This window comes from Crocuta crocuta, unplaced genomic scaffold (assembly GCF_008692635.1).
Source record: "Crocuta crocuta isolate KB4526 unplaced genomic scaffold, BGI_CrCroc_1.0 scaffold96, whole genome shotgun sequence".
Taxonomy (NCBI): domain Eukaryota; kingdom Metazoa; phylum Chordata; class Mammalia; order Carnivora; family Hyaenidae; genus Crocuta; species Crocuta crocuta.
The window spans coordinates 6,604,993-6,625,619 of NW_027531522.1; the positions used below are offsets into that span (position 1 = coordinate 6,604,993).

At 37.8% G+C, this 20,627-nt stretch overlaps 1 protein-coding gene across 1 annotated transcript in view; it reads right to left on the bottom strand.

Annotated features, from left to right (window-relative positions):
* The window catches only part of MALRD1 (MAM and LDL receptor class A domain containing 1), a 757,419-nt gene that overhangs the window by 163,087 nt on the left and 573,705 nt on the right, over window positions 1-20,627 (bottom strand). The window contains exon 34 of the mRNA XM_077772480.1: window positions 4,486-4,687. Within this exon, the coding sequence (XP_077628606.1) occupies window positions 4,486-4,687 (202 nt within the window). The remainder of the gene's footprint in view (window positions 1-4,485; window positions 4,688-20,627) is intronic.

Sequence of the window (20,627 nt, forward strand, 5' to 3'; positions counted from 1 at the left end):
CGCAAATGACAGAAAATAAGCTATGCACAAAATACCACATGAGATATATTAGAGTTGAGCTGCAAACTTCAGGCTAGAAGAATCTGCAAAAGGGGCTGACTTCCTGCAAGGAGTATTAAGGAAAAATCCATGAAAAAGGTGGCTTTGCTCTGCCCTTGAAAGTGGACAAGCATTTGCACAAGAGGAGGTAAAGGGCTGGGTGTTCCCAGCCATCGAGTGGTAGGACTGATGTCATGGAGGTGAGAGAATATGGGGCACAGCTGAAAAGAAGCAGGAGGTCCTACTTAAAGGGATTATTTTATGGAAGAGACAGATAAGGCAAGAGCTGTACTAAAGGATAAGAAATGATATTGAGTAGGCAATTGAGAGTCTCTCTAGATTTTTCTTCTTCTTTATAACTTGTGTGAATTTGTATAGTTTGATTAGTTTCCCTTTGATTTCTTCTCTCTACATTGGAGTATAATTTATTATTCCTGGTTACCTTTATAATTTGGTCCATATACTGCAGAGTATCCAAGCTTGATTATGATCAAAAGAAGAGGAATGGTCACCATGCAGACATGGATGATGTGGAGATTAGATATGAAAGAGTATAACTTTTAGGGGACTCTGAAGTATGGGCTTGGTCACTGCTATGTTTCCAACAAGCTCTTTTCATTCTGATGGAGGGACATGGGGACCATTAGAGATTGTTCATAGTGTTCATGGCAGGGGACAAGATAGACCAGCTTCCAAAGCAAGTCTTCAAAGACAGTGGAATTAGCCAGGTTTAGCCTCTGATTTAGTTCATCTTACTTCCTTCCCTCTCATTTTTCTGTGTTAGATTCTCAGTTTTACATTTAATTTTTGGAACTATCCAAAGTCCTTCCAATAAACTTAGTTTCTACTTAAGTTAGTACTAGTCAGATTCTGTGGCTTGTAATAAAAAAAAAATATTTCTGATGTTGTGTTGAATAAGAAAGATGTAAGACCTAGTTTTCTGGAACTTACTGTATAATAGGTACTAGAAGATGAATTTGGTAGTAATATACATGAAAGTAATTTAGATAAATTGGTTATGCAGCCATTATAGAGATTTCGGTGAATAATAAGGGTGACTTGAACTAGAGTTTGGTCAGTAAAATGGAAGAAGTGTGTGTGTGTGTGGGGGGGGAATCTATAGAATTTGCTGCTTGAGTTGTGTTTAGAGTAAGGTAATGGAAGGGTACACACACACACACACACACACACACTACAAAATAAAACCACTTATATTCATATCGTCCCTTCCAATAGAAATCCAGGGCAGCACACAGCATATTCTCAACAGACCCTGACTGAATAAAGGAATAAAGGGCAGGCCTGCTCAAGTTCACCACCACACTCAGCAGTGACGAGTCACCTCTCACTACAGTGACACCTCTGCTTTCACCTGTCGGCCCTAAGCCCTGCAACCTCCCCATCTGTACCCCTTCTCCTTGCCCCTGGACTCGCTCCCTCTCTTTGTCATTGTCTATGCATTTCTTCCGCTTTCCTGATCCTCTTGTACAAAGCCAGTCCTGATCATAAAATGGCAGGTTTGGAAGGGACTCAAGGGATAATCTACTTCATTTCCCTGATGACAAAACATGGTCTCAGGAGTTAAAATGATTTTCTCAAAATTATACATTTAGGAATGATTCAGACTCACACCTCCAATATTTTAGTCCATTTGTCACCTCTCCACCACTCGATACATGTTTACTCCAAATGTCACATAACACTTTCGGTAACTTCTCTCTCCATATCATCAAGTAAATCGAACTAAATCGCAACTGTTTATTTGGTGGGGTGGCACGCTCCCTGGCATGTCACTGCCTCATACACCCATTTGAGAAACATTGGTTTAATGGAGGATTCTCTAAAAACATCTGCCTGAACCAACCATGAAGCACTGTTGTAAAAACTATGCCTACAGATCTTGGATTTTGGATGGGCGGGGGGGATGGTGGTGGAGGCCCTTCTTTAACAGAAACTTTCAGAAAGAAGACAGGTCGTGGTTTAATGTCAAAGGTCTTACTGTTTATCTTTTAACCATCCTCGAAAGTAGAATCTGTTCTATAACATAGTAGGCAACAGCTCACTTATACTTAGGTAAATGCTACAGATCCTGCTCACATGATCAATTCTCACCATTACTGTGATTGTTTAGAATAGAAACTTTTCAACCCATATTTCCTAGAACTTTTGATAGGATCTGGAGATGAAACACATGTTTCTCTTGCCCTTGAGGAGCTCAGAATTAGTGGGAAGTGATAATGCCTGTATATACATATATATGTACATATGTGTGTGTGTGTGTGTATATGTACATATATACATGCATGCTTGCATGTGTGTGACAAGAGCTAAGAATAAGTAGGGGAAAGAAAGAAACTGAAAAGGACAGAGAAGACTTTGATGGAACAATGACTAGGAAGAGCTAAGAAAAGAAATGACCAAGAATATTTACTGTTGGAAAGACAGAAGTTTTTTGTTTTTTGTTTTCTGTGTTTTTGGTTTGTTTGTTTGTTTTCCCTCAGATACAGGGTAACAAAAAAAGTGTTTGGTTGTGGATGTAGGCACATTTGGAGGTGGAAAAGAGAAGTTTAAGGGAGTTTGGTACAAATGGTAGTTATTTTCTATTCACAGGATAGAGGAACATTGGCAGTGTGAACAAAGTTCAAGGGAGTAGATGGGAGATTTGAAGAATGCTGTAGAAAAGCAGTGCGAGGAATGGGAAATAGATGTGTGTAGGACCCTGGACCACTCAGCTAAGGTGATGAACCAGCATTTTTAGAGGTCCCAATGAGCATGACCAGCAGCAGCCTGGAAAATGCAAAGGGTTATAGTAACCCAGTCTCAAAGGCTGATAAGGTCATTATGACCGAACATGACCTAGATATCTGTATTTATTCTACAGAGTTGGTCTGATAAATAATGTGTTAATACATGCAAAATATTTAGCACAATGCTTGGCACATAATTAGAACCCGATTTATCTTTAAAAAATTAGACATAAAATAATTCAAAGAGCTGACTGAGAATGCAACTGAGATGTGAGATCATTAGATCTGGGATTATTGGGGGGATATAAAGAAGCTGTTTTATCGGGTGGGGGAGTATGTAGTATTGAGAATCTAGAATTGTATTTTTTCATGTTAATTATGTTGGAAAATAAGCTTAGGAAGAGTAATCGGGAAGTAGAGGATATAATGATCAAATGAGATTTTCAACCCTAAAATTTCAGATGGGATGACAGGACACAGGATGTAACTATGGGAGCTGGTTATGGAGGAAGAAGATTTATGAAGGTGACTAGAATTGAAAAGGTCGATATTTCACAGAGGCTGAGTGACCTGGAAGGTGAAACTGTCCGGGATATAGGATTCAGAGTAAAACCATTAGAAGGATAAGAACTCAGATGTGTGGCCTTAAAACAAAACAAAACAAAACAAAACAAAACTTATTTTACTTTTTATTTTTTTTAATTTTTTTAATTTTTTTAACTAATCTCTAGACTCAATGGGGGCCCAAACTTACAACCCCAAGATCAAGAGTTGGATGGTCTACTGATTGAGCCAGCCGGGGATCCCAAAAAGAAGAAACTTTTAAATAGTTCTGTGAAAATAAAATTTTGAAAGAGGCATAGTATAGCCATAAAGGCAATGACCCTATTATTTAACTATGAAAACCTGAAGACTTTATAAAGACAAATGGCTACTTCAGTGGGAGCATCATAAGCAGCAGAAAATGAGATTATAGTTAAGGGAATGATTTCTTACAAAAGGGTTACTGACCAGACTCTTGTTTTCTTGATGCAATAGACTAAGAATTGTAGATTGTACAGTAGAAACACTGAAGAGAAGGGAAATAGCCTAGGGAATGAGAGAAAGCAAATGTGAATGGAAAAGACAGTTTGGAGGATGACAAGTAACTATATTACCTTATATAGTATTGCAAAATTTCAGAAATAAAGTAGACAATAGTGTTCTTTTAATAAAACTTTCTTCTGTGTCTCTTAAAGAACTGTAATTGAAGTGGGGGGCTTGTGTGGCTCAGTCAGTTGAGCATCCGACTTCAGCTCAGGTCATGATCTCATGGTTCATGGCTTTGAGCTCTGTGTTGGACTCTGTGCTGACAGCTCAGAGCCTGGAATGCTTTGGATTCTGTGTCTCCCTCTCTCTCTGCCCCTTTCTCTCTCTCTCTCTCTCTCTCTATCTCTCTCTCCACTCTCAAAAATAAAATAAACACATTAAAAAAAGAACTGTAATTGAAGTAATTCCATTGCCTAGAGGACATGAAACCTTTACAGTTAAGCTCATGGCCAGAAAACCTTTACCTCCTCCAATATGCATTGTTCTTCCTTCAATGTACAAATAGTACTGTAGCAGGACACAAATGTTACTCATCAGGAACTCCCAGTTCTTCTATTTTTAGAGAGTAAAAACAATACTTACACATCCCATCTACTAAGAAATCACTCACCTCCAAAGACACATTCTGGGGTGAAAGAGATGTCATCAAGGGCAATAAAAATGTCCTCATTTCCACCCAAATCAGCTTCAAATGCCACTTTAAATGCACTGTTACTGGAGAGAAGTACATGTCCGTACATCCAACCGGTTCTTTTATTTCCAATCATTGACCACACAAGAAGGTTTAGCCCAGATTCCTCAATGGTATATACCTAATAATGGGATGGAAAAAAAAAAAAAAGTAACTCTTTATGGTTTGCATGTTACACACGTACGGCATCCTGGTTGTTAATGAAAGAATGGCGTCTGGCAAGGTGACAACACAACACCGTGACTCTAATACTTCTACCTGTATACACTGGGGTTACAAACTGAGTCGTATTTTCTTTAAGTTGTTAGACCTTTGTTTGGTTTGGTTTTTGTCATGTCAACTTCTGTGTATCATATTAGGTGTGGCCAGAACCTGTAACTATCTTAAGAATCTACAAGAGCTCGAGAAGATATGAAACCAGAATTTCTCATTGCCTAGGGACTTTGTTCATGTTTCACTGAGGTTGTTTTAAAAGAAAAGAACCCTTATAATAAGTGAACATGATCATACACAAGTCATTTCAGAAGCCAAAGCAATGTGCAGAACATATCTACTATTTTCACAAACAGGAACTCTTCCTGAATTAACTAACATCAGTATCCAAGACTTTTTTTTTTAAGTGCAAGGACTAACTTATTCAACAAATAAAAAGTGAAATAGCAATAAAGTGAGCTTTGAAACCAACCATCATGCCAAATTCCAGTAATCGTTTTAAACTGTAAAAACAATTCAAAAGAAAAAAATTTTCTAGCACTCTTCCAAAAAATTTATATTTTAAACAAAAACAAAAACAAGTAAGATTATAAACATATTTTCTATATTACTTTTTTGTATGTAACTTTTAGTTATCATTTCCCCAGAAATGATAGTTTTATTATATATATTATAGTTTGTAATGTAATTTAATAATCACACAACTCTTTCATTTACATGGGAAAAAGTATTACCCAGAGGAAAGAAAACATATGGATAGTAATTTTCTTCTATTGAAACAGTGTTTTTGTCCAATGACATTCCTCCCCACTAAAAAGTCTTACTTTCTCATCTTTTTTCCTTAATAATAGAATGCATCTAAAGATAACTTATCCTATAAAAGTTTATCCAAATTTTATACTATCAGAAGAAAATGATACCACTCATTCTGTTGCATGTAATGTTAATATTGGCATTCCACAAATATTCTCAAGAGCCACCAAATAATCTAGGGTCAGAAATTAGCATGCTGCTAATGTTTACTATTACAAAAAGTCTAAATCAGAAATCCATAGATATTTATCCAAAGGATACAAAAATGCTGATTTGAATGGACACATGAATCTTCATGTTTATAGCAGCACTATTGACAATAGCCAAAGTATGGAAAGAGCCCACAAGTTTATCAACTGATGACTAAATAAAGAAAATGTGGTGTGTGTGTGTGTGTGTGTGTATACACCCACACAATGTAATATTACTCAGTAATCAGAAGTAATGAAATCTTGCCATTTGCAATGACATGGATGGAGCCAGAGTGTATTATGCTAAGTGAAATGAGTCAGAGAAAGACAAATATTATATGATTTCATGCATATGTGGAATTTAATAAGCAAAACGTATGAACACAGGGCAAGGGAGGCAAAATAAGATAAAAACAGAGAGGGAGACAAACCTTAAGAGCCTCTAAAATACAGAGAGCAGACTGAGGGCTGCTGGCGAGGTGATGGGCTAAAAGGGTGATGGGCGTTAAGGAGGGCACTTGTTGGGATGAGCACTGGGTGTTACATGTAAGTGATGAATCACTAAATTCTGTTCTTGAAATCATTATAACACTATATGTTAAGTAACTGGATTTAAGTTAAGAAAAATCCACCTCTTAATGGAAGTTAAAAAAAAATTAAAAAGTACATCAAGGTGATGATAGACAAAGAAAAATTTGCCAGTTTGGAAACATGAAATGTGAGATTTAACATCAACAGTGTGGAAAAGCATACATTTTCTAGCAAAAATCACTTAATATATGGATTCCTCAATAAAGGAAATAAGCTAAGAGTCAGTATGAAAGGAATTTGGGTCATTTGAGTATTTCCATCTCACACAAAAGCAAACACTCATCCCAAGGAGTCTCCAGCTCTAGGATCTATGAAGTACCTAGTTCTAAAATTAAATTAATTTTTAAAAGAATTAACGAGGTAAGAAGCTTCCAATTCAATGTAATAGCAGAACAACTTTACAAAATCACCCTAAGTTGAATTGTCTCAGTCTCTTTTTTCTTCACAAATCCTAGGTTAAATCATAAAGATTTAAAAGAGGATGGCTTTATTTTATTTATAACTCTTTTTTCTGGAAAAACCAATTCAGAAGCTCAAATTACATGAAAATAAAACCCAATACTCCCTGCTTTATCTTCAAAACCCTGGTATAAATGTATTTTATTAATATACGTTTTTATTGTTTTTCACTTCATTTTCCTCTCTGCTTTCAGTCTTCTTAATCCTCAGTTGATCTTACATACTCATGCCAAATTCCATTTCCTTCATTCTTCCTTTTCTCTGCTTCTCCCAAATCCACCAAGACAGCCCCTGCCTGTTCTCACCTCCCCTCACGTCCCATCATGAGCATTAACTCTCCAATCATCTTCAACCCAAGTCATCCCAATATTTCATCCTAGTATAGTCCATGTTAATTCTGAGAAATTTCACCAATTCATTACTTAATGCCAGTGAAACTTTTTGATAGTCTCATGGGTTGTTTCATTTGTAACATGTATTATTAAACTGAATAATTGCACGTTATGTCCAGTGTTTCTGTAACCACAATGGCCAGTGGTAAATGTAAGAGGATCATTTAAAGACTCCAGATAATGCCGTTGTTTTTTTTTTTCTTATGGCCAATGAGAAATCCACAAAAGGATAACAATATGTATTTCTGTCTTTCAATGAAAATAATGTTCACTGTTCAGAAGAATTTTTGTGATAACCATCAGCAAAATATGTTTAAGAAACTTTTTAGGGGCACCTGCGTGGCTCAGTCAGTTAAGTGTCCAACTCTTGGTTTTGATTCAGGTCATAGTTTCATGGCTCATGAGAACAAGCCCCATATTGGGCTCTGATCAGCACAGAGACTGCTTGGGATCTCTCTCATGCTCTCTCTCTGCCCCTGAACCACCAGTGTGCACGCACATGCACACACTTTTTCTAAATAAATAAACTTAAAAAAAATTTAAAACATCTACTACCCTCAAAAAGTAAAGCTAAGATCCTTGAAGTATAGTTTAAATTGTCCCTAATTTTATATTTTATTACACATACTTTACTGAAAAACAATTTGCATTGTAATAATAACTTACTGTTTGAAATAGCTTCTCAAATCAGCAACTGGACAAATAATTTGGCTACTTCTATTTTGATATTCTAAATTTTGGTTGGATGCTTATCCATTAATATTGTAATTGTCAACATTACATGTTATAAAACATTTGATCAAGATTTTTATAAAACAAAATAGATTCAAAGAATATATAAGTAAAAATATTATGTTTATCTATTACAATCAAGATTATATTATATTCAAAAAATGATGGTATAAATGTAACTACTTCTGATATATGACAGAGAAAACTTGAAGAAAACTTGCTAAATCAAAAAACAGAATAGAATTATATATCTATAATACAAATACTAATTATATGTCTATAATACAAATATTATAATAATATCCAATTAAATCAATGTAAAGATTTTTGAGTAGGAAACTCCTCAACATTCATTTAGGATAAGCATACATTTGGAGGAAAATATCAACCGATACGAAGAGGGAGCAGAAAATATGAGTGATAATGTTACCAATTAAATTACAGAAGAGTATGGAAATGAAAGAGAAGCTACTTAGATAATATCCAAGTATGTAGGCTTTCCAGGTAAAAAAATTGGAAGGGTCTGATTAGTAGATTTTCTTGAAGTTCTTCTCCTGACGCCAGTCACAATCTCCATGGGCCTACAACAATGAAGGTAGGCTGATGCTGACTTAAAATGTTTTAATGGATACTTCTGGATATCAGAAACACTTTATCTATTTCATTATATATTTATCTTAATGAAATTAGTGCATGAAATACATCAGTAAGATGAAATCTTGCCTTTACTTGGTCCCAGTAATTTCCAGCTATTCCGCTGGATGTCTATTCATTAATCACCACTGATAGCACAAAGCAGTGAATTGAGCTACAGTTAATGCATGTCAATGCAGTTTCTCTTGGCTTCATTTGTAAATACTTAAATTTATATAATAAAGAAAAAATCAAAAGTAATGAAAGAAAAAATTTGCCTCACAAAGAAGAAGTTATAGGCTATAAACTCACTTAATAAGAGACAGAAATAATCCATATTAATGAGAATTTAGTGCATTCACATACATTATGTTATGTGAACCCTACTACACATGTGGGTATAGAGTAGACCTATCAACTGCTCTCTACAAATTTAGATTCAAGTTGTACAGTGATATTAAACAATTCATTACTCTTACACAGCACAGGCTTCCACTCCTCCATACAGCATGTAAGGAGATTGGAAATCATCATGCCAGTCTTAGCAATAAGGAAAAAGCTGAGCTGAAAATCAACAATTCTTCTTAGATCCATCAGACAACTGATGACGCCGAGTAATCATGACCACTGCCCCCCCAATTTGGGGAGGAAGACAGGCAGACACAAAGAATCACAACTTACTGGGGCAGAAGCCCAGGCAAAGAAACTCCTGTGGAAACCAACAGGAGGGTAAGAGAACCTGGATTGAAACTGATGAATTGCCGGACTTGTCCCTACGGACAAGTTTCAAAGTCAAATATTCTTGAAGGGATCCCACACTTTTGTGAACGTGACTTCTAGGAGCCCTACAAGTCTCTCACACTGAAAATCAGAGAAAAACTCCCTCAAAATTTTGACAAATAAAGAGGAAAAGTAGCCATTTTGAAATAAACACCAAGTGTTCTGTTCTTCCTAGCAAGACTTGCCCTTAAGACAAACTACTTAAATAAAATGTAATTTACTGGGGTTTACCAGAGCCTAACCACACTGCAGAAAGGAAAATACCTAACTCCAGGTCCTGGTAGCTTTCCAGGTGGGGCAAGAGAAATTCCAGCCACATCTACCCTTCCTGTCTTACACCAGGAGTGGAAAAACAAACAAACAAACAAACAACTTCCCAAAAAAACGGAAAGGCAATTAGGAAGGATACAACCCCCGGGGCACTGAAGGACTCACTGAGACCTACCTAATCATAGACCCCAAACTTACCAACACACGAGGAGGGCTTCTGTGTAAGAACAGGGAAATACAATGAAATAATAGCACACTAAAGACCTTGTTTAGAAATAAATTTCTCTGGAAGACAGAAAGACAACAGAGGAAATTATAACTGATATCTATAGTTACAACAAAGAGTAAACATATCCTAACCTCTAGCCAGATACTCATAAAACCTAACACAAAAGACCTAATTCCTTCCACCCAGTACATCATGGCAGTCAGTCAAAAAAGATAAAAAAAAAACAGTTTGAGGAGACAGAGCAAACATCAGAACCTGGTTTAGATATACTAAAGATGTGGGAATAATTATCAAGCAGGGAATTAACACAAGTATAATTAATAAGATAAGAGCTCTAATGGAAAAAGTAGACAGTATGCAAAAATAGATGGATAGTATAAACAGAGAGATGGAAACTCTAAGAAACAATCAAAAGGAAATACTAGAAATAAATGAAAACACTAACGGAAATTAAGCATGCCTTTGATTGGTTCATCAAAAGACTGCCCACAGGAGAAGAATCAATAAGCTTGAAGATATGTCAATAGGAACCACCAAATCTGAAGTGTAAAAAAAAAAAAAAAAAAGGAACAGAATATCTAAGAACTGTGGAATGGTTACAAAAAGTGTAATATGCATAATGTAAATACCATGAGGAGAAGACAGAGAAAGAACAGAAGAAATATTTAATGATATTAGTGATAATGAACGGTGATTTCCCAAGGTTAATGATAAAGACTAAACCACAGTTCCTGAAAGATGTCTGAACACCAGATATTCATCTACACCTGGTCATATGATATTAAAATTGCAGAGAATCAAAGGCAAAGTGAAAATCTTGAAAGAAGCCAGGGCATGGAGGAATACTGTACTTATAGAGAAGCAAGGATAAGAATTACATCAAATTCTCTTTAGAATCATGCAAAAAAAAAAAAAAAAAAAAGCAGTGGAATCAAAATATTTAACGTACTGAAAGAGAGAGAAAAAGACTTCAAATTAGAATTCTGTATCCAATAAAATTATTTTTCAAAACTAATAAATATTTTCTCANAAAAAACTGTGAAAAAAAAAAAAAAAAAAAAAAAAAAAAAAAAAGCAGTGGAATCAAAATATTTAACGTACTGAAAGAGAGAGAAAAAGACTTCAAATTAGAATTCTGTATCCAATAAAATTATTTTTCAAAACTAATAAATATTTTCTCAAACATAAGCTAAAACAATTTTTCATTAGTACACCTGCCTTGCAAGTAAAGTTAAAGTAAGTTCTTTAGAGAGGGGGGAAATGTTATCAGTCAGGAAATCAGATCTACATAAAGAAGGATGTTAGAGAGAAATGTATGAAGTAAATAAAATAGTTTATTTTTTATTATTAATTGATCTAATAATTAACATTTCATTCAAAATAATAATACCAAGGTTGTCTGCAGATTTTAGTTTGGGGGTAAGTGAAATAAATGAATGGCAGCATGTTCTAAGAGATGGAAAGGAGGACTTGAGAATGCTGTTTATAATGTACTTGTACTACGTATGAAGAGGCATAGTACTATTTGAAAGTGGACCTGGATTACTTGTAAATGCATTTTGCAAACTCATGGGCTAAAAATTAAAAAAAAAAAAAAGTATAACTGATATGCTATGAAAGGAGAAAAAGAGAATCATACAAAACGCTCAATTAAAACAAAAGCCAAACAGAGTAGAGGGTGAGAAAGAAAGAAGGAAGGAAGGAAGGAAAGAAGGAAGGAAGGAAGGAAGGAAAGAAAGAGAAAGACGGAAAGGAAAGGAGAGGAAAGGAGAGGAAAGGAAAGGAAAGGAAAGGACAAACAGAAACAAATATGCTAGATATTAATCCAACTATGAATAATACTTTAAATGCTACTTTTCTAAATATACCAATTGAAAGAGATTATAGCGAATTAAAAAAAAAGACCCAACTCTATGTTGTCTATAAGAAATTCAAGTATCAAGACACAGATACTTGATTGATATTGAATTGAAAAATAAAAGGATAAAGAGACACCATGCTAATAGTAAAGAAAAGAAAGCTGGAAAACCTATATTAACTTTGGACACAGCAAATTCAGAGAAATGAAAATTATCAGGGACAAACAGGGTATTACATAATAAAGACTGTGGTCAATTCTCTAAGAATCATAACAATCCTAAATATGTATGCACCTAGTAGCACAGCAGCAAATAGTGGAGGTAAAAACTGGAAAAAGTACAAGGAGAAAAAGATGAATCCACTTATAGAGTTGGAGCCTTCAAAATCCCTCTATCAGTAATCAGATCAGGAGTCAGCAAATCAGTAAGGGTAAAGCTGAACTGAGCAGTATCAATCAGCTTTACGTTTCCAGAATACTTCAGCAACAGCAGAACACACACTACTCTAAAATTCACAGGGAACACTCAGAAAGACTGACTGTTCTGAACAATCAAACACTGTAGCAAATTTAAAAGAATAGAAATCATACAATATATGTTCTCAGATCACAATGGAGTTTCACTAGAAAACAATAATAGGAAGATAGCTGGGAAACCCAAAACAACTCTGAGATTATACAACATTGTTCTTAATAACACATGGGTTAAAGAAGAAATTACAAGAGAAAAAAAAAAAACCCTAAAATTATTTCCAACTAAACGAAAATGGAAGTAAAATTAATTAAAATTTGTGGTGTGCAGTGAAGCAGGACTTATAGGGTCATTGTATAGAATTAAACGCATGTAATAGAAAGTAAGAAAGATCTGAAAGCGACCATCTAAGCTGGTTCTTTGAAACGAGGAATAAAATTCTAGTCAGGCTACCTAGGCAAGAAAAACAAGATGTAAATATAAATATAAGAAATGAAAGAGGAACTATAACTACTGACCCTGTAAAAGGATAATAGAGGATTATTAACAACTCTGTGTCCACAAATCTAATAAACTGGATGAAATGGGCTAATTCGTCTAAAAGGCATATTTTATCAAAATTCACACAAGGACAGATAATCTGAATAGGCTTATAATATTAAAGAAATGGAATCAATCATTTAAAAGAGAAAGCACCAAGCCCAGACAGATTCACTGGTGAATTCTACCACATATTTAAGAAAGAAATTATACCAATTATCTACAATCATAACCACAAAGCAGAAGCAAAAGAAACATTTCCAAATTCATTCTATGAGGCCAGCTTTACCCTAACATCAAAACCAGGCAAAGACATTACTAGAAAGACATCCTATAAACCAATATCTCATATGGATTCAAAAATTCTCAACAAAATATTGGCAAACTGAGTCAAATAATGTGTAAAAGAATGGTAAATAACCATTAGGTGAGATTCCAGGTATGCAAGGCTGACAAACACTGGAAAATCAATTAATGCAATCTATTATATCAGCAGGATATAGAAGAAAAATGATCTAATAATATTGATAGATGCAGAAGAAGCAGATGACAAAATCCAACACTCATTCATGATAACAACTCTTAGGAAACTAGAAATAGGAAAGAAGCTTCCTCAATTTCATGAAGAACATCTTCTTTTTTTAATTTTTTAAATATTTATTTATTTCTGAGAGAGAGAGAGAGAGAGACAGTGTGAGCAGGCGAGGGTCAGAGAGAGAGGGAGAAACAGAATCTGAAGCAGGCTCCAGGCTCTGAGCTGTCAGCACAGAGCCTGACACGGGGCTCAAACCCACGAACTATGAGATCATGACCTGAGCTGAAGTCAGACGCTTAACTGAGTGAGCCACCCAGGCACCCCGATGAAGAACATCTTTAAAGAACCTTTAGCTGACCCCATTATTTTTTTTTTAATGTTTTATTTATTTTTAGGAGAGAGAGAGAGAGACAGCGCGAGCAGGGGAGGGTCAGAGAGAGAGGGAGACACAGAATCTGAAGCAGGTTCCAGGCTCTGAGCTGGCAGTCAGCACAGAGCCCGACGCGGGGCTCGAACCCACGAACCGCGAGATCATGACCTAAGCAAAAGTCGGACGCTTAACCGACTAAGCCACCCAGGCGCCCCTAGCTGACCCCATTCTTCATGGTGAGAAATTCTACACTCTCCTGCTAAGATCAGGAACAAGCAAAAACATGTGCCCTCACTGCGTCCATTCAACACTGTACCGGAAGTTCTAGCTAATGCACTAAGAAGGAAAAAAAAGATATACTAATCATGAACAGATAAAAATGCCTTTTTTTTGCAGGTGACATGATTGACTATATAGAAAATCCCAAAAAAATTGACTATAAGAGAATCAATAACAACAACAAAAAACTCCCAGAACTAGTAAGTAATTTATAGCAAGGCTGAAGGATACAAGGTTAATACACAAAAGTTATTGATTTTCCTACAATCCAGCAATGGATAATTGGATTGGAAATTAATAACACAATACTATTTATATTAGCATAAAAGTACATGATTCATATGAAGAACATTAAACTCATAAAAAAAAAGATCTAAAAAAATGGATGATATTTCAGGAGGCAGAGTCAACACTGTCGAGATTTAAGCTCTCAACTTGATATGTAGATTCAATTCAATCCTAGTCAAAACCTCGGCAAGTAAGTGTGAGGCTACTATCAAATGCATTTAAAGTTTATGAGGAAAGACAAAAAACACAGAACGTCCAATACAACATTGAAGATGAAGAGCAGAGTACTGACACTACCTGACTGCAAGACATTTTAAAGCTACAGATTATCAAGTCAAGGTGGATTTGTGAAAGAACAGGTGAACTGACCAACAGAACTGAAAAGACATCCCGGGCACAGACCCACATAGAGTCAACTGATTTTTGATAAAAGAACAAAGGCAACTCAATGAGGAAGATTAGTATTTTCAACATATGATACCGAAACAACTTGATCCAATTGCAAAAACAGTGATCTTAGATGTAGAACTTTTGTATCTCACCCAAATTAATTCAAAATGGCTTAAATGTCCAGTGACAAACTATAAAATTACTAAGAGATTCTATAGGAGTAAAATCTATGTAGTCTTGGGTTGTGAGATGACCTTTTAGCTATAAACCAGCATCATGATCTATGAATGAAAGATTGGTAAGACGGGCCTCACTGAAATCAAAAACTTCTGAGGCACCTGGGTGGTTTAGTTGGTTAAGCATCTGACTTTTCTTTTTTTACACTTTTTTAAAATGTTTATTCATTTTTGAGAGACAGAGCCTGAGTAGGGGAGGGGCAGAGAGAGAGGGAGACACAGAATTCGAAGTAGGCTCCAGGCTCCGAGCAGGCAGCACAGAGCCCAACGTAGGGCTAGAACTCACGAACTGTGAGATCATGACCTGAGCCAAAGTAGGAAACTTAACTGACTAAGCCACCCAGGTGTCCCTACCCTCTGACTCTTGATCTCAGCTCAGGGTTTGTGAGATAGAGCCCTGTATCAGCAGGGAGCCTGCTTGGGATTCTCTCTCTCCCTGGCCCTCCCCCACTCACACACACTATAAGCAAACATTTAAAAAAGAAATTAAAAACTTCTGTTCTGTTAAGGACACCATTATAACAAGGAAAAGACACCACAAAACTGAAGAAAGAATTTTAAAACACAAATCTAATAAAGGACTAGCATTCCAAATATAAAACTCTTACAACTCAAAAATAAGAAAACAAACCACCCAGTTAAAACCGGGACAAAAAAATCTCAAGAGACCCCTCACCAAAAGGCAGCAATACAGATGGCAAATCAGCGTAGGAGAAACAATCAACATCATATATCATCAGGGAAATAAAGTTAAAACAGCTAAAACACCTATGAAGACAGCCAAAATCCAAATCACTGAAAACACCAAATCCCAGCAAGGAACAACAAGAAGTCTTCATCATTGCAGGTGGGGATGCAAAACGGTATAAATACCTTAGAAGACAATTTTGCAGTTTCTCACAAAACTGAACATACTCCTGTCATATGATCCAGCAAGTCTGTTCCCAGAGGAGTGAAAAACTTACCTCCGTACAAGAGTCTGCTCGTGAATGATTACAGAAGCTTTGTTTATAATTGTCAAGACTTTGAAGCTACCAAGAGTTTCGATAGCTAAATGGGTAAACAAACACTGGCGCATCTGCACACTGGAATTTTATTTAGGGATAAAAGAAAAATGAGCTATCAAGCCACAAAAAGACATGAGGGAACGTAACTGTATCTAAGCGAAAGAAGCAAACTGGAAAAGGCTAAAAAACTAGAGAATAACAGGAAAAAATCTAGGTGACCTTGGGTTTTGTTTTTGTTTTTGTTTTTGTATGTGTGTGTGTGGTTGTTGTTGTTGTTGCTGTTTTTGGTTTTGTTGTTTTTGGTTTTTGAATAAGAGATAAGTTTATGGATAATAGTATGGGACAGAGTGGTTAGGTATCAGGGCTTGTATTACTGAGCTTCCCAGGAATAGACAGACAGGAATAGTCCAGACAGATAGACAAATAGACAGACAAAGGGCTAAAAAACCGAAGCCAAAAGAATAAGAGGCCAGGCTCAGTCTCAGCAGCTGTTGTCAGGCTTCAGATCCACTTCTGCCCTGGGGGCCTAGAAAATGGGCAGGGTTCGCATGGGCCTCAGCCCTCAGAGTGTCCCTTCTCCTCACCCTCTCTCCCCACTCCCTGAAGCAGGGACCTTTTACATGTGGTTTCCTGGACTATGAAACAGTACCTCCAGGAGTATGGGGACTCAGAGGGTCAAAGGTCTTGGAGGCTCCCTGGGGACGGGGAAGCCTTGGTGATGTGGGATTAACAGCAGCAAGGAGGGCCCCTGTGCCGGGGAAGGCCCCCCACACCTGCCCACCACACCAACATGGTGCAGTAAATAAAGTTTCAAGGATATTTCTAATTTTATGAATTTCTGGGACAGATAAAACTATGGACATAGTAAAGAAGATCAGTGGTTGCCAGGGGTACTGGAAAGGGAGGGATGAATACGTTGAGCACAGGGAATATTTAGGGCAATGAACTATTATGTACTTTAGATACTGGTCATTGCACATATGTGAAAACATATGGAGAACATACAACACCAAGGGTAAGCCCTAATGTAATCTATAGACTTTTATCATAAAGTGTTAGGGGCGCCTGGGTGGCTCGGTTGAGCATCCCACTTCAGCTTAGGTCATGATCTCACAGTTCATGGATTCGAGCCCCGCGTTGGGCTCTGTGCTGACAGCTTGGGGCCTGGAGCCTGTTTCAGATTCTGTGCCTCCCTCTCTCTCTGCCCCTCCCCTACTTGCATTTTTTTCTCTCTCAAAAGAATAACCATTAAAATTGAAAATAATAAGTGTTAATATTGACTCGTCAATTATAACAAATGTGCCACAGCAATGTAAAATATTAATAATCATGGAAACTTGGAGGGATGTGAGGAGCATATAGGAACTGAGTGCATTCTGCTTATTTTCTCTATAAACCTAAAATTACTATAAAATAAAGTATTAATTAAAAAAATTAAAAACAAATGTACAGAGTATAGAAGTGATGGAGCTAATATGGAATTTTCCTTATTCACTTTAATTAAATTGCCTATATATTTTTTTTCTTAAAATTGTCAGGTTGGTTTCCACATAACACCCAGTGCTCATCCCAACAAGTGCCCTCCTCCATGCCCATCACCCCCATTCCCCTCTCCTCCACCCCTATCAGCCCTCAGTTCGTTCTCAGCATTCAAGAGTCTCTCATGGTTTGCCTCCCTCCCTCTCCCCAACTATTTTTCCCCTTCTTCTCCCCCATGGTCATCCGTTAAGTTCCTCCTAATCCTCCTATACGTGCAAACATATGGTATCTGTCCTTCTCTGCCTGATTTACTTTGCTCAGCATAACACCCTCAAGTTCCATCCATGTTGCTACACATGGCCAGATTTCATTCTTTCTCATTGCCATGTAGTATTCCATTGTGTAGATGAACCACATCTTCTTGATCCATTTGTCAGCTGATGGACATTTAGGCTCTTGCCATGAATTGGCTATTGTGGAGAGTGCTGCTATGAACATTGGGGTACATGTGCCCCTATGCATCAGCACTCCTGTATCCCTTGGGTAAATTCCTCACAGTGCTATTGCTGGGTCATAGGGGAGTTCTAGTGTAAGTTTTTTGAGGATCCTCCACACTGTTTTCCAGAGGGGCTGCACCCGTTTACATTCCCATCAACAGTGTAGGAGGGTGCCCGTTTCTCCACATCCTCACCAGCATGTCTAATCTCCTGTTTTGTTCATTTGAACCACTCTGACTGGCATGAGGTGGTATCTCAGTGTGGTTTTGATGTGTATTTCCCTGATGATGAGGGATGCTCATGAACATCGTTTCATGTGTCTGTTGGCCATCTGGATGTCCTCTTTGGGGAAGTGTCTGTTCATGACTTCTGCCCATTTCTTCACTGGATGATTTGTTTTTCAGGTATGGAGTTTGGGGAGTTCCTTATAGATTTTGGATACTAGCCCTTTATCTGATATGGCATTTGTGACTATCTTTTCCCATTCCGTTGGTTGCCTATTCGTTTTATTGATTGTTTACTTTGCTGTGCAGAAGCTTTTTATCCTGATGAGGTCCCAATAGTTCATTTTTGCTCTTGATTCCCTTGCCTTTGGGGATGTGTCAAGTAAGAGATTGCTGCAGTTGAGGCCAAGGAGGTTGTTTCCTGCTTTCTCCTCTAGGGCTTTGATGGTTTCCTGTCTCACATTCAGGTCCTTTATCCATTTTGAGTTTATTTTTGTGCATGGTGTGAGAAAATGATCTAGTTTAATTCTTCTGCATGTTGGTGTCCAGTTCTCCCAGCACCGTCTGTTAAAGAGGCTGTCTTTTTTCCATTGTATACTCTTCCCCGCTTTGTTAAAGATTAATAGGCCATACATTGTGGGTCCAATTCTGAGTTCTCTATTCTATTCCATTGGTCTATGTGTCTGTTTTTGTGCCAAGTGCCTATATTTTTAATGTTGATTCATTTCTGACTGAGAGAGCATGAGCATGGGAGGGGCAGAGAGAGGGGGGACTGAGGATCTGAAGCTGACTCTGTGCCGACAGCAGAGAGCCTGGTGTGGGGCTTGATCTCATGAACTGTAATATCATGACTTGAGCCAAGGTCAGAAACTTAACTGACTGAGCCACCCAGGTGCTCCCGCTCAATTGCCTATTTTATTGGAAAAACACAAATGTCTGACTCATTTCAACACCAATTAAGCATTATTCAAATGGTCACTTGGACTTTTAAACACATTTTCACTTTCTTTTCTCCTGTACCTCTTTCCATCATGGTTCTACCTCAAATATTGGACATTTTAAAAAGTCAGGTGGCACACCATCTCTTACCTTGCAAATGTCAACTATTTACCCCCAATTTCTTCTAAAGAAACCACACGTCTTTGACTGATTAAAGTAGCAAGCATATTAAGCTATCAAAGGAGGAACTTCAGAACTCAGTAAACTTAGTAACAGCAGTTTTCTAGAACTAGGTCTCACAATACAGGTAATAAAAATGTCCTTCCAATGAGATCAAAATGTCTTCAAGCTCTCTTTGCCCTACCCCTTCTTCCACATGCTCACTACTCTCTCCATGAGGATCCCCTGCCAATCCTGGTAAACATCAGGGACACTCCCAACTTGCGGTGTTGTACTGTTCTCTCTCAATCTCAATCTCTCTCTCCCTCCCTCCAACCCTCCCTCCCCCTCCCTCTCCTTGTCTCAAATGTTCTCCCATCTTGGCCCCCATATTTTCATGGTTCAATCCCTGATCTCTTTCAAGAGTTGCTCAAAATTCTCAGTGTGGTCCCCTCTACCAATCCTCTCACTCTGCTGTGCTTTCTTACATGGTCTTTGCAAAGACTACCCAACTTACTCATTTATCACATTTTCTGTTTAATGTCTGTTTCCCCATCATAACATATCCTCTGGGAGCAGAGGGTTTGTTTATTGAGGTATGCCTAGAACCCTGTCATGTACATAAAAAGTGCTCAGTAAACATTTGCTAAAAGTGAAAGAATAGAAAAGTTCAAGGTCTAAGAACTTTAGGGTTGGAAAGCATCTGAGAGGCTTGCTAGTCAACAACTTCATGGAGAGTGTTGTTATAGGCCAACATGGGAGAGAAGTAGGGGGCTCCGTACTTCCTGCCTGCATCTCTCAAACAAAGAAGGGCTGAAGCCAAAGGACTCTGAACCCAAAGAGTCTGAGAGGAAAGGAGATGGAGTCTACTAGGAAGGCAGCCTCATAGGTGCATGACTGCAAACTGAAGGAGATAAAAACAGGCCAGGACAAGGAGGTGTAGAGGGGAGGGATCCTCTTCTGCGGAGAGCCAAAGAGAAGAGAAAGAGCAGGTGGGGAAATGTAGGACTGCATCTGGACAAGTGAAAAACCTTGGACCAGGACGGAGAGGGATTCTATCATCCCATCTCTAACTTCAGGGCTTTCAGAGAGAGATCCCATGTCTAATTGCAGGGTTTTCTTTGGACCGGGGCCGGTTGCCCTGTTTCGGCAACTGGGAATGAGGGGAGTACCCTCGGGGTTCTCTGGTATCTCAGGGGTGCAGTCGGCATCAAGAGGAACTGGTCCCCTGCCCTGAAGTGCTGTAGCTCATGGGCTTACATTTCAGGTGGCATCATTACCTCACATGAGCTTAAAACGCAGCTAAGCGTGGCGCATAGGAGACCGCCCACCTTGTCTGTGCCCGCGGCACAGTGAGGACAGATCCAAAGGAGTGATTTGGGACACCTGATCCAAGAAGAAGGGACTGGGTGATTCGACATTTTTCTCCCCATAACCACCAAGGCGGGGTCTCAGGGATTGGTCCGAGGGGCCCACGGTGGAGGC